This window comes from Leopardus geoffroyi, chromosome B1 (assembly GCF_018350155.1).
Source record: "Leopardus geoffroyi isolate Oge1 chromosome B1, O.geoffroyi_Oge1_pat1.0, whole genome shotgun sequence".
Taxonomy (NCBI): domain Eukaryota; kingdom Metazoa; phylum Chordata; class Mammalia; order Carnivora; family Felidae; genus Leopardus; species Leopardus geoffroyi.
The window spans coordinates 164,349,270-164,376,603 of record NC_059327.1 but is presented as its reverse complement, the minus strand read 5'-3'; the positions used below and the strand labels follow the sequence as shown (position 1 = coordinate 164,376,603).

Sequence of the window (27,334 nt, the reverse complement as noted above, 5' to 3'; positions counted from 1 at the left end):
GAATTGTGTAAGGGCAAGAATCAAAGCAGAAACCTGTTAGAAGATTACTGCAAAAGACTGGAGGAGAGATTACGCGGTCCTGGACTTGAGTGGTAACAATGGAGGTGGTGAGACTTCATCAGATCCTGGATATATGGTGGTGAGACAGCTGACAGGACTTGCTGATGGATCGACGATGAGGAAAAGAACAGAGTCCAGGATGAATGGCAGGTCAGTGGAGTGAAAGATAAGTGCCAATTATTGAGAAAGGGAACACATGGAAAGGAGCGGTTCTGGGGGAAGAAATCAATATTTTACGTTGGATTAAAAAAAAAAAAAAAAAGGCATATGGGCGCCTGGGTGGCTCAGTCAGTTAAGCGTCCGACTTCAGCTCAGGTCATGATCTCCCAGTTCGTGAGTTCGAACCCCTCATTGGGCTCTGTGCTTACAGCCCAGGGCCTGGAGCCTGCTTCGGATTCTGTGTCTCCCTCGCTCTCTGCTCCTCCCCCCACCTCTTTCTCTCTCTAAAAAATAAATAAACACCTAAAAAATAACAAAAAAGAAAAAAAGACACACCAAATAGATATGTAAAGGGAGATATCAAGTTGGGGCTGGAATAGAAGTCTGGAGCTCAGAGGAGTAGTTAGAGCCAGAGACATAAATTAGGAGGCTTCAGTGTATAGATGGTGTTTAAGGCCATGGGACTAAATGAGAGGATCTAAGAAACGAGCACAAAGAGCATAGATGATTTTTTTTAAGTTTGTTTATTTATTATTTATTTATTTATTTATTTATTTATGTATTTTGAGACTGAGAGCACATTTACAAGTGGGGGAGGGACAGAGAGAAGAGAGGGAGAGAGACAATCCCAAGCAGGCTCCACACTGTCAGAGCAGAGCCCAACAGGGGTTTCAATCTCAGGAAACGTGACATCATGATCTGAGTCGAAATCAAGAGTCAGACACCCAATCAGCTGAGCCACCCGGGAGCCCAAGATGACTTTTTTTTTTTTTTTTTTTAAAGCAAACGACTGAGCCCTGATGTGGCCTGGCCAGCAAAGTAGGAGAAGCCAAAAAGAGATGTGATCTGGAAGCTAAGTGAAGAAATCTTTAAGGAAGTAAAGATCATCAAATGAAATTCTATTAAGAGGCCATGCAAGGTGAGAACTGAGATATGACCTCTGGGTTTGGCAAGATAGAGGCCATTATTTGATCTTGACGAGAGTGTTCTTGGAGGAATAGTGCAAATGCTGGAAATGGAATGAATTGAATTGAAAATGCAAGGTGACAAGAGGAGACAGTAATAATAGACAACTTTTGATGGACTATTGCAAAAAAAAGTAGGAAAATGTGACGTTAGTTGAAGGGAATAAGGATACTAGAGAGAATTCATATCCTGCTTATGTGCTGATGGGAATAATTAAGAAGAGAAGGAAAAATTATGGATGCAGAGGGGAGAGAGGATATTACTTGATTGAAATCATTGGTGGGCAGGGGTGCCTGGGTGGCTCAGTCGGTTACTCTTGATTTCAGGTCAGGTCATAATCTCACAATTCCTGAGTTTGAGCCCTGCACTGGGCTCCTCACTGATAGCTTGAAGCCTGCTTGGGATTCTCTCTCCCTCTCTGTCTCTCTGCCCCTCCCTGGCTCTCTCTCTCTATCTGTGTGTCTCTCTCTCTTTCTCAAAATAAATACACTTAAAAAAAGAAAAAAGAATCATTGGTGGGTCCAAAGTACAGGATCTGATACACATATGAAAACGCTGTCTTCAGATGGGAGCACTGAGGGTTATGTAAGCTAACAGAAGGGAAGGCAAAGTGCATAGATACAAATATTGGTAGATTGATTTAATGAAGAAAAATCAGGCAATTTTCTTCCAATTGCTTCTACTTTCTGAAATTAGAAGAGTGGTCATTATCGGGCACTTGGGTGGCTCAGTTGGTTGAATGTCCGACTCTCGATTTCTGCTCAGGTCATGATCTCATGGTTCATGGGTTCAAGCCTGGCTTTGGGCTCTGTACCCACAGTGAGGAGCCTGCTTGGGATTATCTCTCCCCCTCTCTGTCCTGCCCTGCTAGCATGCATGATCTTTCTCTCTCTCTCAATATAAATAATTTTTTTTAAAAAAAGAAGAAGAAGAATGGTCATTATCTGAAAGTGAGAAGTGGAGTGGGGATGTCTGAGGTTTAAAGATGGAGGAGAAGCTGTGAAATAACTATCTAGGGAAATAGGAAAGCCCAGGGAAGTGTCAGAAGACTGTTGAACAGGGTAAGACTGACTGGAATCTTATGGTGAAAAAAGTTTTGAAGAGCATTCAACACGGTTGTATATTGTTCTCGAGCCATAGTCAACTGATCAGTGTTGATGTGAAGTAAAGGGTTATGTTTAAGGCAGGGTTGGGTTTTTCTAGTGAGTAAGATGGAAAGTGGGAGGGACAAGACAGCTGTGGGTATATGCAATAGACCTGGTTACAATAAGCCACAGAAGGAGAAAATACAGTAACACAAGTAGAAAAACGGACAGTGAAAAAGTGATAGGCCAAAGATTGGCTGCTCCAAAGGGGTTGGTTGGGGGTGGTGGTCATGGTACAGCTAGAAATATAAGAGATGGTTGATTATAAGAGTATGGAGTACCAGAAGTCAGGAATTTTTGAAGGTGATAACGTGATGTGGTAGAAAAGAGTCCTCTAAGGCATATGATCACAACAGCATTTTGCTGAAATGTAGTGGAGGAAAATAATCTTGAAAGTAGGAAGATTAAGGAACTTAAAAGCTAGGGAATGCATATACATGGATATATGTGGATACATGGATAATTTTTGTGTGTGCTGAAGTTACCCAGCATAGGAGTATAGTCCAAAGTGGTGGAGAGAGAAAGAGGGAGAGAAAGAAGACCAGAATCTAGAATCTTCTTTGACTGAGGAAGTTAGCAAAAGGGTAATGGATGAGTCAACAAGGCGAGTTAGTGGTCTAATAGCATGTGCTTCAAAGAAGCTGAGCTGGTGGTGGGGGTAGTGGTGGTTGTTATTGTTGTTCTGGGAGGATGAATGATTAAAATACCTAAAAGCAGTAATAAGAAACACAGACATCACCCTTAGGTCCTCTGTAAGTGGGGTAGGGGAGAAAACACAGCTACCACTGCAGAGGATGAAGTGTCTTCAAAGGCTGGCCAAACTCTAGTGAAGGAAAGAGCAACCATACATTCCAAAGCACGCAGTGGAAGGGTTTGGCTGGTTGGGGAGGAGTGGGAGATGGATTCAGATCAGTGGGTGTACTCAACTCTATGAATGAAAATGCCTGGTCCAGGGGCTTGGATTTCTGTCTGTACTGCTGAAAAGGATAAGGCATGTGGCATAATGAGGTTAATTCTGATGGTCACTTAAGAGATGGTGGGTATCATTCTTCACTGTGCCTGATTGCTAACACTTTGTAGGAGAGGGGCAGGTGGGATCACTAAGAAGCCGCAGTTTATGGCCCTTCCTTCGATCCTGCCAAAGGTGGTGTGACAGTAGGGAGAGGGCCGATTTTACCAAGGCCAATGAGTTCTCATGGCCACACTTAGATCCTTGGAGACTTTCTACACATAAATTCCATTAAGCAATCAAGAACACATTCTCTTGGAAAAAGTCCGTCCTTCAGTGTCCAAAGCATGTGCTGTGGCTCCTAGGCACATCTATCAATAGCTTAATCAGTTCTACTGCAGTCTGCTTACCTGATGAATCCTCTAGTATTGACATGAAAAAGCACGATCTAGAAATGGCATTGGCCTTTCCTACATCACACCAATGAAGACTGGTATGATGTACTGTCTCTGTTCTGAACAACTTAAATCACTAAAAAAAAGACTCATAAATCTCTTAAATTTCATGATAAACAATAGTATATATGAGCCAAGTGGGGTAAGCATCTGACTCAAGATTTTGGTTCAGGTCATAATCTTACAGTTCATGAGATCCGAGTTTGGGATCCTCTCTCTCTCTCTCTCTCTCTCTCTCTCTCTCTCTCCCCGTCTCTCTCTCTCTCTGCCCCTCCTGCACACACGTACTCTCTCTCTCTCTCGAAATAAACTTAAGAAAATAGTATATACGAAAATGGTAACTGTTTAAAGTATATTTTTTTTTCTTTCTGACAGTTGCTATCTTACTTTGCATACTTCAAACATGTATTAACAGTTGCCATTAGTCTGGATATAGCTTAAAAATACAAAGCAGGTTGGTGCAAAATAAATTAGCAACAGTATGGAAAAAAAGAAAAAACAAACAAGAGAAACCCTAGAGGCTGCTAGGTGTTTATCCAACAATGAACTGTTCTGGATAAATAGGAGGACAAGAGTTCAAAGAATTGAAACTCACGTCCCAACAAGCTAAAAGCTATTAAAAGAGCCTGAGTAATAGCTTTTCGCCCCTACTCCAACACCCCTTAACACAAATTCATGACATAGAATGATGTTTGAAACAATGGGTGTTTTGTTCTAAAATTTCAAGACCAAGGTGTTAATTCTTACTACTGGAGTTTGGAATGCCCAGATGGTCGGGCTCAACAACTGATTAAACATGCCTGAGCCTTGTTGGGACACAACCTAAGGTTAATGCAGGTGGTCAAAGCAGACAATTTTAAAACACAACGGTGGTTATAATGATTGTGAGGAAGTTAATGAAAGCTAAATGCAAAAGTATAGTGGACAGACAGGTGAAAAATAAGATTTGATTAAAAGGACTTGAAGTAGAAAGGTTCCCTAAAAGTTTAAAACAGATGACTCTTGTACGCGCAAGCTTTTCCGTTTGTACAACTCCACCTATGTACATTGTATAGTCATTACTCCCTTTGAGAGAAGCCTCTTCTTCAGCCTTTTTTTCCTCGTTAAGTCCTTTCCCAAAGCTGCTGCCAAAATCAACTTCCTCTGTTGCCCTTCTGACAATGTCACTCCCGTCCTAAAATTCCCTTTAATGGCCTTTGCTGGTCTTTGTGCGAACAGCAGACTTCTTGCCCTGACTTTAGGACAAACACATTATTCCTGCCCAGATTTATTTGAGGCTCTTACTTTTTTTTTTTTTTTTTTTTTTAACAAATCCACATGCCATTTTCCTCTCTATGTAGATTGAGTATCTTTCAGCTTCTCAACCTTTTAATGTTTATTAATGTTTAGATTGTAAACATTCAATTCAGTTTTGGTTAATGAGAGTTCCTCATTTTATCTTAGTTTCCACCCGAACACAAATACGTACCACTAAAACTCTCCAGCACTATTTGCCTTGTTCAAAGTTCTCGTGAAATTTGATTGTTCTTGTAAGAACTACACAAATAGTCATCAGCGCCGGACATTTTTGTCCAACAAAAACCAAACAACATAAAAACCAAAATACTCCTAAAACTTGAAAATAATAGTGTGGAATTTCCCTAGGGAATAAACAGATTTTTCAGAATGAGTCACAGGAAAAAATATCTAATATTATTTTCATGGGCAACTTCTAGGAAAAGTTTCTGAAACAACACCAATGCTATGTTCTTTTTTCTTCTTTATGACTTTTTTTTTTTTTTAACCTAGAAGACCTAAATTCAAGTCCCAGGCTGGTTATTTGCAAATTCCATTATTTTTGTCATCTAATCTTTTTGAGTGTCACCTTCTTGTTTGTAAAATGGGAACAACAGTATCTATATGATCTTTTCTGACAATTCAATAGCATTTGTAAATAGGCTTTGTAAAGTAAAAAGTGCTACACAAATAGAGATATTAGTATGACTTCCTTCAAATTTTCCCTTTTGTCTGAGAACCTACCCAGGATTTCCCCTTTCCCACATATTTTTATCTGGAGACAAATCTGGGAGTGTAGATACATACCTACCTTCTAAATGGGAAACTGCACTAAATCTTCTAGAGATACGGAATGTTGTTGCTGATAATTTCTTCCATCATTATTATATTTTATAGGAAACTAGATACATTTTTTTTCATTATAATTTTTAAAACATAGAAAGTATATACAGGAAAATACAATTTATCAGTAAGCTCATATCCAAAAACAGCAACACCTGTTCAGTGGGGCACCTGGGTGGCTCAGTTGTTTCAGCTCAAGTCATCATCTCACGGTTCACGAGTTCAAGCCCTGCATCAGGCTCTGCGCTGACAGAGCGGAGCTTGCTTGGGATTCTCTCTCTCTCCCTCTCTCTCTGCCCCTCCCGCCCTCCCTCTCTGTCAAAATAAACAAACTTAAAACAGTTAAAAATAGGGCGCCTGGGTGGCTCAGTTGGTTAAGCCTCTGACTTCAGCTCAGGTCATGATCTCGCGATTTGTGGGTTGGAGCCTGGTGTGGGGCTCCCTGCTGACAGCTCAGAGCCTGGAGCTTGCTTCACATTCTGTGTCTCCTTTTTCTCTCTGCCCCTCCGCTGCTCAGGCTCTGTCTCTCTCTCAAAAATGAATAAACATTTTTAAGAAATAAAAATACATAAAATAAATAAAAATAAATAAAATTTTGGTGTACTTTTCTCAAAAGTTTTTCTAATGCATACATATAACCTTTTTTCTTTTGAACTTTTTAAATGTTTGTTTATTTATTTATTTTTGAAGGAGAGAGAGAGAGAGAGAGAGAAAGAGAGAGCACTAGTGGGGGAAGGGCGGAAACAGAGGGAGACAGGATCCAAAGCAGACTCTGGGCTGACAGCAGAGAGCCCGATGCGACGCTTGAACTCACAAACTGTGAGATCATGACCTGAGCCGAAGTCAGACACTTAACCAACTGAGCCACCCAGGCGCTCCTGCATACCTATAACCTTTATGGGAATATTTGCTATGTGGCAGATGTTTTACTTGAATTGTCTAATTTATTCTTCATAACCACCTTGTGAGAAACTTCTACATTTCACAGACGAAAAATCAGTTCAGGGAGATAATCTGGCTGAATGCCACATAACTTATTGTGAAGCACTCCATTACTCTCTCTGCAACACCATGATTCTACTGTGGCATTTGTGTGACACTTTTTTAATTTCACCGTAAAATAGTGACCATCATCCTATGTTATTACATATTTGTTAAAAGCACGATTTTTAATAAACTTTTGTTATTTGGATAAGTTATTATTTATTTAATTATCTCCCCCATTGTGGGATACTTCTGTTATTTCCAATTTTTCACTATCTCATATTAATTTTAAGTGATAAATGTATGCTTAGTATCCAAAATTCTGTTACAGGGGCGCCTGGGTGGCGCAGTCGGTTAAGCGTCCGACTTCAGCCAGGTCACGATCTCGCGGTCCGTGAGTTCAAGCCCTGAGTCAGGCTCTGGGCTGGTGGCTCAGAGCCTGGAGCCTGTTTCTGATTCTGTGTCTCCCTCTCTCTCTGCCCCTCCCCCGTTCATGCTCTGTCTCTCTCTGTCCCAAAAATAAATAAACGTTGAAAAAAAAAATTCAAAATGCTGTTACATAAAGAGATATATCATTTAGAAGGTAAAAATACCTGTGTGCCATTCTCCAAAGAGAAATTCCACCCCTCCTTTTTTGTTTGTTTTGTTTTTTTGAGATAATCACTTCTAACAGTTTTGTATATATTCTTCCGGGATTGTTTTCTTTGTCTCTTTCTTTCTTTCTGATTGTTTTTCTTATTTTATTTCATTAAAAAAATTTTTTTTTTAATGTTTATTTATTTTTGAAAAAGGCAGAGACAGAGCATGAGCAGGGGAGGGGCAGAGCGAGAGGGAGACACAGAATCTAAAGCAGGCTCCAGGCTCCAAGCTGTCAGCACAGAGCCCGGCGTGGGGCTTGAACTCACGAGCTGTGAGATCATGACCTTAGCCGAAGTCAGACGCTTAACTGACTGAGCCACCTAGGTGCGCCCGAGCAGTTCTATTCTTATCAAATAGTCCATTTTATACTTACATTGTCTGATTTTTAAATTTTAAGTACCTTTAGTACTCAACTGATTTCACATTTGGTACATAATGTGTCACTGCCCTCTCCTTACTTTCCTTACATACATGGAAATGAATGTAATATGTGTTTTGGCCTGATTTGCCTACCCCCCAAAATATGTGCAAGTCCCAACCCCCAGTACCCCAGATAGTGGCTTTATTTGCAAATAGGGGCTTTATAGTGATAATCAAGATAAAATGAGGTCATTAGCGTGGACCTTAGTCCAGTCTGACTGGTGTCCTCAGAGAAAGGGGAAATTTGGACACAGAGACAGACACACAGAGGGAGGTCATGTGGAGACACGGAGACAAGACAGCCATGTGACTGGAGCGATGCATCTAGAAGCCAAAAAGCACCTTGGATTGGTCCAAACACCAGAAGTCGGCAGGGACCCTGCTGACACCTTGATCTCACACTTCTAGCCTCCAGAACTGTGAAACAATAAATTTCTGGTTTCAAGCCACCCAATTTTTGGTACTCTTTTATGGCATCCTTAGGAAATGAACACATCATGCTTACCTCTCTTGGAGGACTCCACTTCAAAATGTCAGTGAAATGCAAATAGAAACAACAAAGAGATTGTTCCTTCATATCTAAAAGATTGACAAAAATTAGAAACAACAGGTTATATATACACAAGCAACATGGATGGATTTTGGAAACACAGTACTGAATTTTGAAAACAACAACAACGACCACCAAAATTTATGTCAATGTGAAATACAAACACGTATGTGTAGCCAGGGTTGAGAACTCACTGTACACGGACTCCACAACAGAATACCAGGAAACGTAGCTTTTCAGCATGAATAGCAACAGATAGGCAAGGTAAACAATTGGAATCCTTGTATGGCTCACAGTAGGACTTAGTTTGGATAGATTTGAAAAGCAACAGCTATAAGATTTATCAGAAATCTTCCTTGTTTCTTTTATCCAAGTTTGTCTGTATATCTATGTCTGTTTAGTTTGCAGTTATGTAGAAGAAAATTACGTCATTTAAACTGAAGTGGTGAGAAATTTTAGGTTTTTTTTTTACATGGGTATGTGGATTATGCTGGTTTTATAGACTAATGATCTCTGGGAAAGACAATTTCCTTGTCTTCTAAAATTGGAACCACTCACATTTTATTCATTCACAGTTTAATGTTTAGCTTTGGCATTTGTCATTTAAATTTGGAAAAAATATTTGAAAGTAATCAATTTTTATTGCTTTGATTAGAACATTGTCAACTTTGAACTTTACACTTGGCTATTTTTCATCCTTCCTTAAGTTACTTTTTTTTATTTTGAGAGAGCATGCCCCTCACGCCACACCCGCACTGTCAGCATAGAGCCCGCTGCAGGGCTGGATCTCATGAACCGTGAGATCATGACCAGAGCTGAAATTAAGAGTCAGACGCTTGACTGAGCCACCCAGGTGCCCTAGTCAGAATCTACTTTTAAAAATAAATCCCCAGGTGATTCTTATGCACATTAAAGTTTGAGAGGCATTAAAACATGGGTTAGATTCAAATCCTAGCTCTATCACATATTAGTTATGTGACCTTGAATAAATTACTCGATTTCTTTGTGCCTCAAATTTCTCATTTGGAATAATAAATGCAGAATAATAATAGTAAAGTGAGGATAATAATAGTACCTACCTCCTATAGAGTTGTGAGGATTTCCTACGATACTGCATTAAACTGTTTAGAACAGTGCCTGACTCATAGTAAGTGCACAACAAACGTTAGGTATTATTAATCATCTTTTCTTTTTAAGTAATACTTCTTGATCTCTATCTATCATTTTAATCAATGGTTCTCAGTTGCCTCTCTGGCATGCTGCAGGCTAGTCCCAGCAGAATCAACTGGAAGATTTAAAAAATGTTATGGCTCCCTCAGTCTCGTTTCTGAAGGTTCTGATGCAGTAGGTTCAGAGAGGGGCCCCACAGAATCTATATTTTTAAAGCCTCCTGAGGTGATCTAATGTCCCAAGTCTTTGGGTTGGAAATCACTGCTTTAAATATTGGTGCATTTAAATGTGGACATCCTACTAATTCATTGCTATGACATAAATGCCATCAATGGGCTGATGACTCTAGCCCAGATTGCCAAGCTTCACACCGGCGTATTCAGCCACCCCCAACTTGGGTATCCTATAGACAGTGTCGAATCCCCATGTCCACAACTCAGCCCTCCATCCCGTTTTTTTCCCCTCCGCCATTTTCTCTTGTTAGTCAATGATTCCACCATTTGATACTGTTACCAAGCCCAGAAACCTGGGGGTCATTCTTGTCCTCTTCCTCTTTAACTTTCCTACTTAGTTCATAATGCCTAACTAGGGGGTGCCTAGCTAGCTGGCTTCGTTGGTAAATCATATGACTCTCGATCTCAGGATTGTGAGTTCAAGCCTCACATTGGATGTAGAAATTACTAAAAAAAGAAAAAAGAAAAAAAGAATGTCTAGTGAGATAATTAATGTAATATAAATACATTTTTAAAATGTCTGTTTGCTTATTTATTTATTTTGAGAGGAAGAGTGTGAGCAGGGAAGGGGTAGAGAGAGATGGAGTGAGAGAAATCCCAAGCACGCTCCATGCTGTCAGCACAGAGCCTGATGTGGGGCTCTGTCTCACCAATCCTGAGATCACGACCTGAGCCGAAATCAAGAGTCAGACGCTTGCTTCATCGACTAAGACATCCAGGTGCCCCTAAAAATACTTTTTTATTATTTCTGAAATCCTGTCTCCTGTCTTTGTCACCACTTCAACCATCCTAGTTCAGGCCTTCATCTTTTCTTCTTTAAACCATCAAAACAGCTTCAATGAATGTAGCTGCGCTCCTTGCCTATCGTTTAATCTGTTACCTACACAGCTGATAGTGGTTTCTCTGAAATTCAAATCTGATCTTATTTCCATTCCCTTGTTTAAAATCCATCTATGCCTTTCCTGTTGCCTTCAAGATAAAAATGTAAAATTCTTACCATGACATACAAGGCCCTTTGTGGTGTGGCCCCTGTATACCACCCTTATGCCTTTCTGTCCACCACTTTCTTCTTTAGCTATGATTAATAACATGTTTTGGATGAGGGGGTTGAGAAAGCACCCCACTCTCTCACCTTATGGTGCAATATATTGCACTTTCTGACTTAAGCATTTTTCCTTCCACTAACTCATTATCTCTCAGAATCATCTTTTCTAGAAACCCTGCCTCGCTATGTTTTCCTAGAATGCCCTAGATTTCACTATATTTCACTATAAAGTAGTAATTTTCTTGCATTATAAATTGCACACTTACTTAGTTAAGCATAGGGGTTTCAGAGTCAGACTGTACAGATCTGAATCTTAGTATCAATGGTTTCTGGCTCCATGACATGGAGTGTGCTACGTAAGTTCTGTGCTTGTGTCTCCCCTTTTATAAAAAGATCATTTTTGTAAGATTCACCTCTTATTTTGAGAATTAAACGCTATGACAGGTAAAATTCTAGAACAGTGTCTGGCACAAAGTTAAGTGCTTGACAGACATTAGAGATGATTATTATCTCTGCTGATGAACTTAGCTTTTTAGCAGTGGAGGCTGTGTTTGTGTTTTGTTGTTTAACCCCTGTGCTTTTTTAATCCAGTCTCTGGCATATGGTATTCATGGAGGACCATAATTCTCTTACTCATTAAGTCTTTTAACAAATTTTAGTTGAGTACCTGTCCGGCACTTTTCTAGGCGTTAGGGATACATCAGTGAAAAATATAAAATTCTATCCTCATAGTCCTTACCCAGAGACAAAAAAGGAATAAGTAAAACAATAGGTAAACAGTAAGTAATATGGAAAGTGAAAAACAGGCAGGGGATTGGAGGAGGGATAGGAAATACTAATGATAGAGGTTGAGGATAAGAGAAAAGGCAGAGAGGAGTTGCAATTTTTAAATAGGATTTTAATTTTTAAAAAGGCTCATGGAGAAGATGACATTTCAGCACAGATCTGAAGTAGATGAGAGATTGAATTAGGCAGATATGCAAGGGCACTCAGCTCTCTCACCCAGAGGAGGGAACAATGCCACAGACCCGAAGATGGGCTCCTCCTGGCATGTTTGAGACAATCCAGGAGCAGTGTTGCCGGCATGTAGTTAGTAAGGGAAACAGTAGGAGAATATGACATCCGGAAGGGAGGTTGAGAAAGATCACAGGGTCTTGTATGCCATCGTAAGGACTTTGTCCTTTGTTGGAGAGCAATGAGAAGCCATTGGAGGGTTCTGAGGAGTAAATACCTGAATTGGGTTTTAACAAGATCACTGTGGCTGCTAGTTAAGACTAAAATGAAGCAAGGTAGGGAGATCAGTTAGAAGACTCATGCAAGAATTCAGGAAAGAGATGATGGGTGGTGTGGACAAGGGTGGTAGGTAGTGGTGGGTCTGGGGAGAAGGGATCAGATTACAGATCTGCTTTGAAGACAGAACCGATAGGATTTACCTAGAGATTGTGCATAGATTGTCAGACGAAAAAGAGCCAAAATGCCTCCAAAGATTTTAGCCTAATAAACTGGAAAGAGAGACTGCCTTCAAGTGAGATGGAGAAGATTGAAAATAAGAGGTTCTTTTTTCCTGCTGTAGAGTCAGAGGCCAGGATTTGGTCTGGTGAATGTAAAGTCTGAGATACCAATTAGACGTATGTACACAGACATAGGAGTCGAGGGTGCCAGAAGAAGAGGACTGTACTAGAAATTTAAAGTTGGACATTACCGGGGCGCCTGGGTGGCGCAGTCGGTTGGGCGTCCGACTTCAGCCAGGTCACGATCTCGCGGTCCGTGAGTTCGAGCCCCGCGTCAGGCTCTGGGCTGATGGCTCAGAACCTGGAGCCTGTTTCCGATTCTGTGTCTCCCTCTCTCTCTGCCCCTCCCCCGTTCATGCTCTGTCTCTTTCTGTCCCAAAAATAAATAAACGTTGAAAAAAAATAAATAAATAAAGTTGGACATTACCAGAGTAGAGATTGTATTTAAATCCTAGAAACCGGATGAGATTACCAAGGAAGTGACCATTGAGATGTCCAAGATCTGAATCCAAAGGCACCCCAAAATTTAGAAGCCACAGAGATGAGGAGGAACCAATAAAAGAGACTGAGAAAGGGAGACCAGTAAGAGAAAAAAATGTAAAAGTGAGCTATTTTGGAACCAAGTGAAGAAATTTTAAATAAGAAGTGATCAACTGTGTCAAATATTTTAGGTCAACTAACACAAGGAGTGAGAAATGAAAAATCAGTTTAGTATTATGGAGGTCGTGGGGGGTTTACAAAACCATTCACCACGGAAAGGTAAGGGTAAAAGCGTGTTTGAAGTAGGTCTGAAAGAGCTTAGGAGAACAGGAATTGGAGACAGAAGTTTAGACAATTCTTTTAAGGAGTTTTGCCATAAGTGAGCCAATAAATGGGGATGAGGGGGTGAAGAGAAATTTTGTAGAGTCTATTGTTAAAGGTATGAGAATTATAGGTCATTTATAAACTGATGGGAAGTTTTTCAACAGTGAAGGCAAACCAAGGATGTGGGAGAGAGCGGGTAGAACTGCTGAGGGGATGTCCTTGAGTAAATGAGAGAGGATAGGATCTACTTCACAAGCGTAGGGCTGGTCCTGCATGGGAATCCAGACAGAAGATCTGTAGTAACAGGAGGAAAGACGGAATATGTGGGCACCAATGCAGGTAAGCAGGCGGATGTTTTCATGAGCCTGTAGTTTCTAATTCCATCTACGAAAGGCCCTTTTAAGGAATATTAGAACACTTTTCTATTCCATACACAAATCGCTTTAGTTACATAACTAAACATTTTTTTAAAAGCCTAGTATACATGGCGCTGTTGATGTAAACATGGCGGGGGGGGGGGGCTTTTCTTGCAAGGAATAGTATTGTGGGTGAAACAGGTAAATAATGGTGGTGGGGTAAGTGTTATCAAAAAAGGCATATGAAGATGCTGCAGGAACGAATACTGAGAAAAACAGTAAACAGAATTTTCAGAGTATATAAGCATGCAGCCAGGACTGATTTCCTATGGTTTCATATTCTGGGTCAGCAAGCTTTTTAAATTCTATGATATAACATTGTAAGAACGTGAAAATTCTTATTTCCTACACAGACAAATAAGTAAGTGCTGTGTCTTTTGGTCATTTTTAAGTTGATATAGGGAACTGGCCTGAAGGTGATAATACTTTAGATTTCTAGCCTGCACACTTCTGGCATCTAGATACCAAACTTGCTTCCATCTCAGAAAGTACTTGGCTCCTGAATCAACCTTCCTTCCTCCCTCTCTCTCCCTCCTTCCCTTCCTTCCTTCCTTCCTTCCTTCCTTCCTTCCTTCCTTCCTTCCTTCCTTCCTTTCTCTCTCTCTCTCCCCCGACTTCTCTCTCTCTGGGCTTTCACTATTTTTTTTATGGCAAATATCCCACCTCCGTCATCCTCTCCAGTCAGAAGTTCTTTGAAATGATGCCGTTGGCCTTGGCCAGTCGGAGGATGGAGTCATCTGACTCACCCATCCTGCAAATGGCCCCACAGATAGCACAGGTTTTAAACTGGCCGTTGAACCTGCCTGTTACCTTCTCGAAGTCCGCCATGTTCGTCTGGATGGATGCGTGGTCCTCGGTGCCCATGATCCTGTTGCCGAGGGAGCATTTCCATGGCATGTACAGGTCCACCAACTGGTTGGCCTCATTCTGCATGTCTAGGGCGCATCTGCTGCTGCTGCGACCAGCACGAGCACAGAAACCCTCGAATCAGTTTTAAAAACATTTTTTTTCCATGTGACACTTTTTCTTAAGAGGAACTCATGAATGATTACATATTTACAGTTGGCTTAAATTTTAAGCATTCGGTGGGAGTTTTAAAAGAGATACATTATTTTAAACTTGCAGAGAACAAAACTTTAAGACCCTAGGAGTCATTATTATAAAGGGAATTGTTCTCTTTGTTTATCCAATCTCATAAAAAACAAAACAAAACAAGCAAACAAACAAAAAACTTTCAAATGAGCTGTTCCCCTCATTTGTCTAACAGCTTTTAGTGGGTTCTGTAAGTGACGTTAGAAAAGGCACAGCAGATGTGTAAGATGGCTCCTGCCATCTAAAGTGGGGGGGGGGGGAGCAGATGGTTCTCTGATTGATTGACAGCCTGAGGAGCGACGACAGCAAGGGTCATCTCTTGTGGAGGGTTTTCCCCTCCTCCTTCCTGCTTCTGCCTACAAATGAAACTTTCATACAAGAAAGAAAAGCAGGGGGTGGCCAGGAAGAAAGTCTTTCTCTTCAAATATACATTGTAGTGAAAAGATTCTCAGCAACAGAGTTACTTAGATGTGGAAAAAATTCTCCTTCTCTAACTTTTGACAGAGTTGACTCTTGGCATGGTTATAAGAAAGTAGACAAATTCAGGTTTGAACGCAGAACTCAGGATACTGGAGATAGAGCTGAGATCAATGAAAGCACAAAGAAATAGTATAATTGGGATTTTATCAGCCCGAAAACAGCATTGATGAGAACTGGAGTATTTCATCCCTGGAAGCCCTATAGTGCCCTTAAAAATAAAGTGCTTGTTTTAAATTTTAATTAGAGAGCTGGACAAAGTGTTTGAGGCTGTTAACCAGGAATTAATAGTCTAGGTCACATCATCTGTATGCCTACTCCTCTCTCTTTTTTCAAATTCCTTTCTAGTACCTCAAATCCTTAAAAAAGTAAAAAACAACTCACACTGATTGCATGTAAACTAAATGCTGGACACTGTGCTAGGTGCTTCTTATAACTTTGTATGACTTAGGAGCTCAGAGATACTGTCTTTTCTTACATTCATGTAAGTATAGAAACATAAACCCCTAATTATTGATGTTTCTCTTCATCTCTTCTGCTAAAAGGGAAACCAAGTACAAAATGTGCGCCAGGAAAATATGTCCAAGCACAAGTTCAGATGCATGCTAGAACCCCAAGTTTCCTGAAGTTCCTTCAGACCAGCTCTAGAAGAAATTCGCCTGGTCACAGATACAAGATTTCTCTGCGGAAGAGACTCAGGAATGGTAATGTGTTTGCAAGGAAGAGCTGGGGGGATAAATTGTCTCGAAACTTCTGCCAAAAACTATGCTTATTTGGGGTCACCTGCCAAATCTGCCTGTGAATTCACATCGGCTGGGAAGCCTGCCTTTTAGAGGGCCTTCAAGAAGTGCCTTATTGTGATAAAAATCTGAAAACTATAGTGGACTTTATACGTGAGTAAATCTAGACTTTACTCCTGAGGCTTGTGAACTAAACTGGGTTCTGACAACGTAAGGAACAATCTGGTTACCTCCTTTCACTCTTACATGTTGTTTCTTCTGCTCTTTGTAAATCCCTTAGATTCCTACTCCAATGGCTAGGAGGAATCAAACTGTGGAACTAGCCTGTAGCTCCGAACCCGAAGCAACCCCAAACTCTGTTATCTTTCCTTTCATTTCCCATAACCTCCATTTTCATGACGACAAAGTCTTTGGCAGTGGTGATGTGAAGCCAGCAAGTATGAAATATTTACACTGCACTGGCTGGTCAATGTTATATTCTTCCTGCTCTCCCACATAGATAACTTTATGTACAACTGGGCTTTCACAACGTGGCAACTGCCAGGGTTCTTTGAGAACCCTAACTTTATGCCTACTGCCCGTCTTCACTCTTTTCCTACTACAATTCCGTTGCCTATCATTTCAGACATTCTCTTGCCAATATCCCCAACTTCCTTGTCTTCCCGTCACAAATATATAAACAGGTATTTTGTACCTTTTATTACTTTCTTCCTCCTTGTTTCAAAGGATGGGTCACTCCTTCTCCCGTTTATACTTATCCATCAACCTATTCACTATCCCCTCTCTCCTCAGAAATTCTATACATGTCCCAACTTTTTTTACATCATGGAAAACATAGAAAAATGACAATATTTGTGCTATTCACTAGAATAAACTGGAGGGGATTGAGGCATCTATGCAGGAGATATATATGTATATATGGTAAATATATACACACACATCTATTTATGTGTTTGGGTGTATATTTATTATGGTATAATTACGATAAAATACAAAATACAAGGGGAGAGAACAAAACAAAATATTGACTCTATTTGAATAAATATTAAATTGTATAAAATCCCCAAATAATATCTTTTAAACTTGAACTTGCTTCTCTAAATGTAAATTTTATTTTTTATTTTTTTAAGTTCATTTATTTTGAGAGAGACAGCACAAGTGGGAGATGGGCAGAGAAAGGTGAAGAGAGAGAATCCCAAGCAGGCCCCGTGCTGGCAGCACAGAGCCCGACACAGGGCTCAAACCCACGAACCGTGAGATCATGACCTGAGCCACAACCAAGAGTCAGAAGGGGTGCCTGGGTGGCTCAGTCCGTAAGCATCCGACTTCAGCTCAGGTCATGATCTCACGGCTGGTGAGTTTGAGCCCCACATCGGGCTCTGTGCTGACAGCTCGGAGCCTGGAGCCTGCTTCGGATTCTGTGTCTCTCTCTCTGCTCCTCTCCCACTCACACTCTGTCTCTCAAAAATAAACAAACATTGGGGCGCCTGGGTGGCCTAGTCGGTTGGGCAGCCGACTTCGGCTCAGGTCATGATCTCGCGGTCCGTGAGTTCGAGCCCCGCGTCAGGCTCTGGGCTGACGGCTCAGAGCCTGGAGCCTGTTTCAGATTCTGTGTCTCCCTCTCTCTGACCCTCCCCCGTTCATGCTCTGTCTCTCTCTGTCTCAAAAATAAATAAACGTTAAAAAAAAATTAAGAAAAAATAAATAAACATTAAAAAAATTAAAAAAAAAAAAAAAGAGTCAGATGCTTAACTGACTGAGCCACCCAGACAGCTCTAAATGTAAATATTAGGTTTAAATTTGAAACGGCCATACAAATTTCCTGACTTTTTAGCGATTATTTCTTTGAATTTTTTTTTTTTGGAGTTTATTTATTCATTTTTAAGTACTCTCTACACCCAACATGGGGCTCGAACTCATGGCCCCAAGATCAAGGGTTGCATGCTCTTTCACCTGAGCCAGCCAGATACCTCCTTTTTTTGTAAAGGTTATTGGTAAGTAATGAATTCTTAGTAGCTCTCATCAATGAGAAATTTAGAAGGTAATAACCTTTCAGTGTTTACTGAAATTTTATCTAATGACTCTTTAACAGTTTTCTTATCTTTCATTAACAAACATAGCATGGAAGTGTCCTGTGATAATCCCAGTGAACTTTGAGTCCAAATGAACTTTGAGACGTTAAGTATACCAAAATATCGATGAGCTCTAATTTGCATGATTTGAGCAGTCCACCTGCGGCCCACCTGGACGTCAAGAACTCACCAGACATGTGGAATTAATTTGAAGACTGAGATTTGGGGCTGCTGCCTGGGGCTATTCCTTGGAGCTACGCCCACCAGGAGCCCCTGTCCTATCTCCTTGGGTCTCTCCTCTGCTAGTTGCGCCTTAGGATGCCTGCCATGCTCCCTGGGCATCGAAAGAGCATAAATATCTCCGGCAGCATCTAGGGCCCCTGCCCACACTGTGCAGCAATGTGCCCTTTGACTAAATTTTCTGCCATTTAGGGTGAAGAAGAGCTGAAAGATGCCCACCACGCTCATCATCTGTGCATCCCATTAGACTTTAGTCCATGCCAGTTACCCTCAGAGGACCTCAAAGAAGGTTGCTCGGCTGCCGGCAACTGGCCTGTGGGCTCTGCCCACAGCTCATCCTGAAGGCTGCATGGATCATAGCTGTAGGCATACCTATAGCACATTCACAGAACACCAGTTGGGAAATCTGCCTTAGGCTATGAATTATCCCTTTTCACTCCCGTATTTTCTTTCAACTCTTCTTTATTGGGTCTTCCCCTTTAACAATTATACTTAAGTCTCTATGGAATTCAAAGAAAAAACATAAACTAACCTTCATCTACTCTATATTTTCCCTTTAGCTACCACTCTAGGACTTCCTTTCACTCAACAACTAAGGTTTGGGAAAGAACAGTCACACTTTTTTTCCATATTATTCCCACTCTTTTCTAAACCCACTGCTATCTAGGTATGAAACTGCTTTTTGCAAAAGTTATAAATAACCTTGTTGCTGCACTTAATGGATAGTTCTCAGTCTTTATCAGCATTTGACATGAGTGACTATTCCTTCCTTCTTGGAACATTCTCTTCCTTTGGCTTCTATTACATTGCATTTTGAGCAATAAATAGGTGTTGAACGCTGGAGAGTCTATGGTGAACAAATAAGACACGATCTCTACCCTCATGGAGTAAAAATGGAAATATGCTCAACAATAATTGTGATTATGGAATTTCAAGAGTTCATCTGAGAAGACAAACTTTTTCTTGACACTGAAATTAAGGAGGAATTTATTACATGGGTTTCATGTATTTTTTCATTTTTATTTTATTTTAATTATTTTTTTTAATGTTTATTCATTTTTGAGAGATAGAGCATGAGCGGGGAAGGGGCAGAGAGAGAGGGAGACACAGAATCTGAAGCAGGCTCCAGGCTCTGAACTCTCAGCACAGAGCCCAACGCGGGGCTCGAACTCACGGACTGTGAGATCATGACCTGAGCTGAAGGCGGACGCTCAACCGACTGAGCCACCCAGGCGCCCCTTTTCATTTTTATTTTAGAGAGAGAGAGCACACACACAAGTGGGGGGGGGAGGGGCAGAGGAGAGAGAGAGAGAGAGAGAGAGAGATTGGGAATAAGCATTTCCATGCTGAGCGCAGAGCCTCATGTGGGGCTTGATCCCATGACACTGGGATCATAACTTGAGCCAAAATCAAGAGTTGGATGCTTAACTGACTGAGCCACCAGGGGCCCCCGTGGATTTCATTTTTATGAACTAATGACCACCCTCAACAATTCTTTTATAATTAATTTTTTTTTTTAATGTTTATTTATTTTTGAGAGAGAGAGACAGAGGGTGAGTGGGGCAGGGGCAGAGAGAGAGGGAGACACAGAATCAGAAGCAGGCTCCAGGCTCTGAGCTGTCAGCACAGAGCCAGACGCAGGGCTCAAACTCACAAACTGTGAGATCATGACCTAAGCCAAAGTTGGACGCTTAACCGACTGAGCCACCCAGGCGCCCCTTAATTTTTTTAAGTTATGTCTAACAAGCAAACATTCTTATGGTGACATTTCATTAGACCTTACCTCAGTGCAGGTATTTTGAAGTGACTTAATTTAATCCAAACAAACTTATTTCTGGTGATCTCACAGTTCAAAATTAAAGCACCAAAGTTCTGAATTTGCTAATAAATCCTGTAGCCTCTATCAATTGTGAGTCAACTTCTAGTACGACTTTGGATTTTACCCAATTTATGTTTGAATTCTTTGGTTGTTGCATCACCCGTTACAAATAGACCTAATAACTTCTAAATGCCAGCATAGAAAATGACAGTTTAGCTTGAATACTTAAAATCTTAATTTGCTACCACAGAAAGAGCACCATACCTTTCATCAGCAGAAATCCAATTTATCAGTTGATTTGATTGCTGAGAAATATGTGGGCAATAGGACATATACTTACCAAAATACAATGTGCCATGTGTTAGGCTTGCCTCAGTAAATATAAAGAAAATGATATAACTGGATTCTGGGATCTTACAATCTAGTCAGAAAGCAAAGATCAGATTTTGCTTTAGCATAAAGCTCATTCAGTATGTCTTCTAATTTGTTTCTTTTCTTATAAAAATGTACTCAACAGGGGCAACTGGGTGGCTCAGTCGGTTGAGCGTCCGACTTCAGCTCAGGTCATGATCTCACATGATTCATGGGTTCAAGCCCCGCATTGGGCCCTGTGCTGACAGCTCAGAGCCTGGAGCCTGTTTCAGATTCTGTGTCTCCCTCTCTCTCTGCCCCTCCTCTGCCCACACCCTGTCTCTCTCTCTGTCTCTCAAAAATAAATAAACATTAAAAAATTTGTTTTAAATGTACTCAACAAATTCATTAAAGAAATATTTATTGATTTCATACTATGTGCCAATCATTTTGATGTCAGTCAGGCTCCTACTTTCATAGATCTTTTATTTTAGTAAGTGGAGAGAGAAAAGCAATAAAAAAACAAATAATTGTTTTACATCATGAGTGCTATGAAAATAAATACGGTAGCAGGGAGTGACTGGGGTTCTATTTTAATAACCAAAGAAAGCATCTTTGATGTGGTGACATCAGCTTCGATCTAAGAAGCCATGTGAACACCTGGAAGAACAGTGTTCTAGAAGAGAGAACAGCAAGTACAAACCCCCTGGGCCTACTCTCCGCTTAGCATTGTCCCAGAAACAAAATGAGTATTAATTGTTAATTTGAATATCTTAGGAATATACTTGGAAGTGTATAGATTCATCAGTAAAGGTCTCTGTCCCAAAAGAGTTCCGTTAACAGAGACAGACAAGCAAAAAATCACAACACAAAGCAGATCTACGTTGGAATGATGGAAATATGTACAAAGAAAAGAGGTGCTAAGGAGGAGGAGTGATTAATTCTCTGTGGTGTGCTTCAGGGAAGGCTTTATAAAGAAAGTAATGTAAAAGCAGGATTTTGAAATACCAACAGTGTGGACCAGGCAGGGAAGAGGGTTAAGTTAGGGGGAACAGCATACAGGGACTGTGAGTGCAAAAGGCCACAGGCTCGCTTGCTTTCTTGCTTTCTTTCTTTCTTTCTTTTTTTTATGTGCATTTATTTATTTGAGAAAGAGGGAGACAGAGCATGAGTGGGAGAAGGGCAGAGAGAGAGGAGGGCACAGAATCCAAAGCAGGCTCCTGGCTCTGAACTGGAAGCACAGAGCCCCACGCGGGGCTGGAACCGTTAGATCATGACCTGAGCCAAAGTCGGGCTTAATGGACTGAGGCAACCAGGCGCCCCAGGCTGTTTCTTATTGAACACTGCAACAGAAGAAAGTGAGGCTCAAGAGGACAGAGGCCCAGTCACGAAGGGCCTTATACTCTGTGCATGACGGGAGCCATCAAAAGGTTCTAAAGAAGGAACCACAGGTTTGTGTTTTAGATGGATCACAGTAGGCTGTCTCTCTTAAATATTCCTGTGGGAAAATAAATATAGGGCAGCTCTACAGGCAGTGGAAAGGGTGAAATGAGGACAGTGGCAGAGGGTTTCAGAAAGAGGTAAGAAACCAGAGGTTGTTCGGAGTTGATGAAACAAGAACAGGTAGAGTTAATTGTTCTCTGTCGAGTCACCGGGAACTTTCAGCATCTGGCTCACAGTAGGCACCCAGTAAATATTTGTTAAAATGAATACATGAATGAATGTCGCCTGTCCGATGAACAGAAGTCACGAGCTCCCCAGAGACTCTTCCATTAATAGAGAACCGTTGGGTGCTTGTCTGTTTTCAGACGTGTTGCTTTAATCCTAACAACCCTATGAGATGGGTGTAATTTCCACTTTTCAGATGAGAAAAATTTGAGGCTCAAAGAGGTACTGTACCACGCCCCAGGTTCTAGAGCTAGTCGGCAGCTGAGCTCAAAACACCAAGACACATAGCCAAGTACGCATGCTTAGTAATTACTTTCCACCACTTTCAAAGAATGAAATAAATTGTGTAAAGCCCCAAACCAGAGAAATCCAAGAAAAATCGGTTATCTCAACTAGGGGATAAGAAGGTGTTCCTGAACTTTCCCGTCAGCCGGTCACCGGAAGATGACAGGTGCGTCACAGGAGCCTGAGGCCCAACGTCCCCCGGCAGTCAGGAAGGTGGCGGGGTGGGACTCCTGACCCGCAGTGGTGGCGCGCGCAGCCGCACTGTAGCTCGCGAGCGCCGCGGCCTAGGGGTGAAGGGAGGAGGGACTAGCAGAGGGGGCGGTGCCGACAGGCGCCCGCGCCGGCATCCACTCCGAGGCAGCTAACGTTTGGATGCCGCGGGAGGGGGGGGGCGTGACGTCATTTCCTCCCGCAGGTCGCCAGTGCTTCCGGGTCGCGGTCATTTTGATCCCGTATTTGGGTGACTTCTTGGAGGCCAAGTTGTTGTCTGGTCCCCACCCCCCAACTCTGCTGCGGTGCAGCCCCGCGCGCCTTCCCCTCTCTTGGCCTTTCCAGGCCTTCTGCCCCCGATCGCCCGGACTCGCCGCGCCGTCGCTCCCCGCTGTCGTCAGGAGGTGGGTGAGGTGACGCAAAGAGCCCCCATGCCGCCCCAACCTGCCCACTCACCACCTCCGCGCGGCCAGCCGCTATCCTGCACCTTCCGCCATTTTCCCGCCTGCGAGGGTTGGCGGATCGCGCGTTGGCTCTCGGGCTTCGGAGTGCGGGTGCCCCGGGGAGGCGAGGGAGTGATTCGTGGTGACGAACGTGTGTACTGGGGTGTTGGCAGGTGCGAGACGTCGATATGGTGGTGGGGGATGGAGTGCGGGAACAGACGTTAGGCCGACGAGGGTTCAGTTCAGGGGTCTTTTGGGGGATTAAGAGGTTAAAATTGTGTTGTCAGCCGTGTCTCTAGGGTTTCTAGGTGGTATGCAGTCACAGGAAATCAGGTTTCACTTTTAATTGTTGTTGCAGGATGGAAGTAGTCTGTTTAGCAGACTTCATGTGTCCTTTTTTTCCTAGCCAAGGGATTGACATGTAGGTTTACGGAGTGAGTGAAATATGCATGGGCCTCAGTTGCTATCCTAATCGTAATGCCATTTCCCATTTTTATGTAAATGGTTTTTAAGATGGAATAATCATCCTGTGTGAGCACTTTATCAAATACGCAGTTACTGAATCTGTTTGTCTTTTAAGTCTTGAGGCATGGGTTAAAAAAAAAACAGTAAATAAAAATATATATGTTCTTGAAATGTTTGCCCAGGGAGCGAGAAAAGTTTGGAGAATACAGAATTTTCTGTTAGCTTTTAACCCTACGGAGAAGGGTGTGACGTCTTTGTTATTCAGCTTTTGTGGAGTAGTGCCTTGTGGGAGAGGTTGTATCTTCCCCGATGATTATTTCATTTTTTAAAAATGGAATCCCAGAAATGACTTTTGAGATTTTTTCCTCTTCTATGTCTGGAAGGTTTAAAACATAGGATAATGTGAAATAACCAGATTCAGGAGGAAAAATGTGTCTTTTATCGATATCCTTTTATATCTTAATTTGAGGTAATCTGTTGATAAATATTTATAAAGGCCCTATTGTTCTTTTTTCATTTAAGGCACCTAAGATGAATAATCAGTTCCAAATTAGTTAATAGGTCTGTGACTTTTTTATTTAGGTGACTATTTTTATTACATCAAGTACTTCAGATGTAGTAGTGTTTAGTAAATATTTGTTTCTTGATTGCCATGTAGACTAGTGATTTTACTATCTTAATTTATTTTGGTATATGTCATCATTTCTAATACTTAACTGTTTTTGATGCAGGAAAGATGAATGGGAGGGCTGATTTTCGAGAGCCGAATGCAGAAGTTCCAAGACCAATTCCCCGTAATTATCAATATTAAATGTTTGTATTTAGAAGCACTTTCCATGTAGAAAAGCTCCCTGCCTTGAATAATAGCAACTGGACTGGCTGCTTGAGTATGTGACCACTGCAGTCACACACACTTGGTTGAATGATGTGTTGCCATTTGAAGTTCTTAATAATTTGAACAGTGGTTCCATATTTTCATTTTGCACTGGACCACCACATTATGTAGCTAGTCCTGATGAGTAGATAATAGCACTAACTCCTGTTTGAAGGCAAAGTTTGTTAAAAGTTTACAAGCCAGTTGTTTCATTACTTCGTTTAAAAAAAAGAGTGTTTTGTTAATGTCCAGACTAAATTAAATTTTTAGGCTTAGCTTTTCCATGAGCACTTTAACGTTTGCCAATTTTCCTTGGTACAAAGACATAGGGGCTGATTACATTCCAACCGAGGAAGAAAGAAGAGTCTTCGCAGAGTGCAATGATGAAAGCTTCTGGTTCAGATGTAAGTTAAATTTTCTAATCAATAAAATGTGACCTTTTAAAAAAAAAAAAAAAAAACAACCTTTTTTGTAATCTTTGTTTTTGAGAGAGAGAGAGAGAGAGAGCGCGCGCACGATCAAGTGGGGGAAGAACAGAGAGAGAGGGAGACACAGAATCCAAAGCAGGCTCCAGGCTCCAAGAGGTCAGCACAGAGCCCGACATGGGGCTCAAACTCACAAACCGTCAGATCATGACCTGAGCTGAAGTTGGATGCTTAACTGACTGAGGCACCCAGGCGCCCCATGACCTTTTTTTTTTTTAATGTTTATTTATTTTGAGAGAGAATGCGTGTGCACACACGAGTGTAGGGGGCAGAGAGAGAGAGAGAATTCCAAGCCCTTCTGTGCTGCCAGTGTAGAGCCAGGCACTGGGCTCAATCTCATGAACCTGGAACCAAAATCAAGAGTTGGACACTTAACCAACTGAGCCACCTGGGCGACCCCAAAATTTGACTTTTAGTACCTGAAATTATTTTGACTTCATATGGAAAAAATTGGCATGCTTTTGGTATGGTATGATTATTGCTAAAAGAGGTTGATTAAGGAAAATGAATTGTGTATATTTAAAGTAATAATGTTTAGAAAGTTTATTCAAAACTATGAGTTAATTCTGTTGGTGACAATAATAGCTAGCATTTACTGAGTGTACATGGATTATATAAAAACAACCCAGTAAGATTGATAACTATTACCCTCACCTTACAGATGAAGAAATTAAGATTTAGAGATGTTAAATGAATTACCCAGTGTTACACAGCTGATCAGTTGTTATGTCTGGACTTGAAGCCAGGTCTGTCTGAGACAGAAGCTTGGGATTTTAACTCTTTTTTTTTTTTTTTTTTTTTTTAATTTTTTTTTTTCAACGTTTATTTATTTTTGAGACAGAGAGAGACAGAGCATGAACGGGGGAGGGGCAGAGAGAGAGGGAGACACAGAATCGGAAACAGGCTCCAGGCTCTGAGCCATCAGCCCAGAGCCCGACGCGGGGCTCGAACTCACAGACTGCGAGATCGTGACCTGGCTGAAGTCGGACGCTTAACCGACTGCGCCACCCAGGCGCCCCGGGGATTTTAACTCTTAAGATTCCTAACTTACATGATAAAACCTAGGCAATTTCCACTTTATTATTCTGAAATGCTGTCACACTACTAGCGGATTTTTGACTAGAGACCTTATCCATGAGGATTTTGTTTTTTAAATACAGGGATTATACGGGGCGCCTGGGTGGCTCAGTCTGTTGGGTGGCGACTTTGGCTCAGGTCATGATGTCATGGTTTGTAGGTTCGACCCCGTGTCGGGCTCTGTGCTGACAGCTCAGAGCCTGGAGCCTGCTTCCAATTCTGTCTCCCTCCCTCTCTGCCCCTCCCCTACTTCAGTACTCTCTCTTTCTGTCTCTCTCTCTTTCTCAAATACAAACATTTAAAAAAAAAATAAATAAATAAATAAATACAGGGATTATGTTGAAAGCAACAAAACAGAGTCTTACTTTGGAACAGAATCCTAGAGTTGCTTCATCTGGTCACTGAAGTCCTTTCAGATAAAGTAATTCTACCAAAAAAGTAGAAGGGAATTTTAGAAAGGGAGGTAACTTAAATAATTAAAGAAGATGTATATTTTCACCAGTTGGCCTGGCATTTAAATTTTATGAGACCTAGTCTTTGTCCTAAAGTAGTTTTTGTTGTAATTGAGACAATGATAGCACATGAAACACTTAGGGAAAGATTAAGTACATGATGGCTGTAGGAATTTTAAAAAATGACTGTAGGAATTTTAAAAAGGGATGAATTAATTGGAGTTGATTTAACTAAAAAAGGCCTTAGTAAACAAATGAGTCTTAACAACTAATAGGACTTGAGGTAAATGAAGAAGAATGTTGGAGGAACATTTAGATGAAAGGAATAGTGAACAAAGGCAGAGTCTACAATAACTTGATCTCTATTGGAGACTTGAGGTTGAACTGATTGGAATAGAGATCTTTTGCTGGGGATAGAAAATGAACATAATACCAAGAAGTTAAAGATTTGGTTCATTATATTCTTTCGGTTTTAGGGCCAAGGGGTTGGTTTGTAAGTTTTTTTTAATTATTTTTTTATTTGATTTATGTTTTTAGTTTACATCCAAGTTAGTTAGCATATAGTGCAACATTGATTTCAGGAGCAGGTTCCTTAATGCCCCTTACCCATTTAGCCCATCCCCCTCCCACAACCCCTCCAGTAACCCTCTGTTTGTTCTCCATATTTAAGAGTCATCTTATGTTTTGTTCCCCTCCCTGTTTTTATATTATTTTTGCTTCTCTTCCCTTATGTTCATCTGGTTTTTAAATTTTTAAAAGGAAGATTAGGTACCAGGATTGCAGGACAGGTTAGAAGGATAAGTTGTACTTTGTGAAATCTGTTACGAGCTTTTGAAATTGTATCAGACATACGGTCAGTGAGGAGATGTCCTTGATTGTGGTCATTTCGACTAGGGCAGGTGGGATGGCATTGGAAGAGTTTTTAAGTTTATTTATTTATTTTGAGAGAGAGAGAGGGAG

At 41.2% G+C, this 27,334-nt stretch overlaps 2 protein-coding genes across 12 annotated transcripts in view; one reads left to right on the top strand and one right to left on the bottom strand.

The window, feature by feature from the left end:
* Positions 1-14,260: 14,260 nt before the first annotated feature.
* Positions 14,261-14,793, bottom strand: LOC123596010 (40S ribosomal protein S21-like). The gene has a single exon (XM_045474123.1). The coding sequence runs from the start codon at positions 14,555-14,557 to the stop codon at positions 14,306-14,308; it is 252 nt and encodes an 83-aa protein (XP_045330079.1). The 5' UTR covers positions 14,558-14,793; the 3' UTR covers positions 14,261-14,305.
* Positions 14,794-22,787: 7,994 nt separating this feature from the next.
* The window catches only part of OCIAD1 (OCIA domain containing 1), a 28,261-nt gene continuing 23,714 nt past the window's right edge, over positions 22,788-27,334 (top strand). For 5 of the 11 annotated variants that reach the window (XR_006711483.1, XM_045474107.1, XM_045474114.1 and 2 more), the window contains exons 1-3: positions 23,046-23,172; positions 24,218-24,280; positions 24,684-24,764. Coding sequence is in view for 9 of the 11 variants with exons in the window: in XM_045474107.1 (XP_045330063.1) it covers positions 24,223-24,280; positions 24,684-24,764 (139 nt within the window). In the remaining 2 variants the exon portion in view is untranslated. Of the gene's footprint in view, positions 22,983-23,043; positions 23,195-24,217; positions 24,281-24,683; positions 24,765-27,334 lie in introns of those variants that run through there. The other 6 variants (XR_006711481.1, XM_045474108.1, XM_045474116.1 and 3 more) reach the window with 5 other exon arrangements.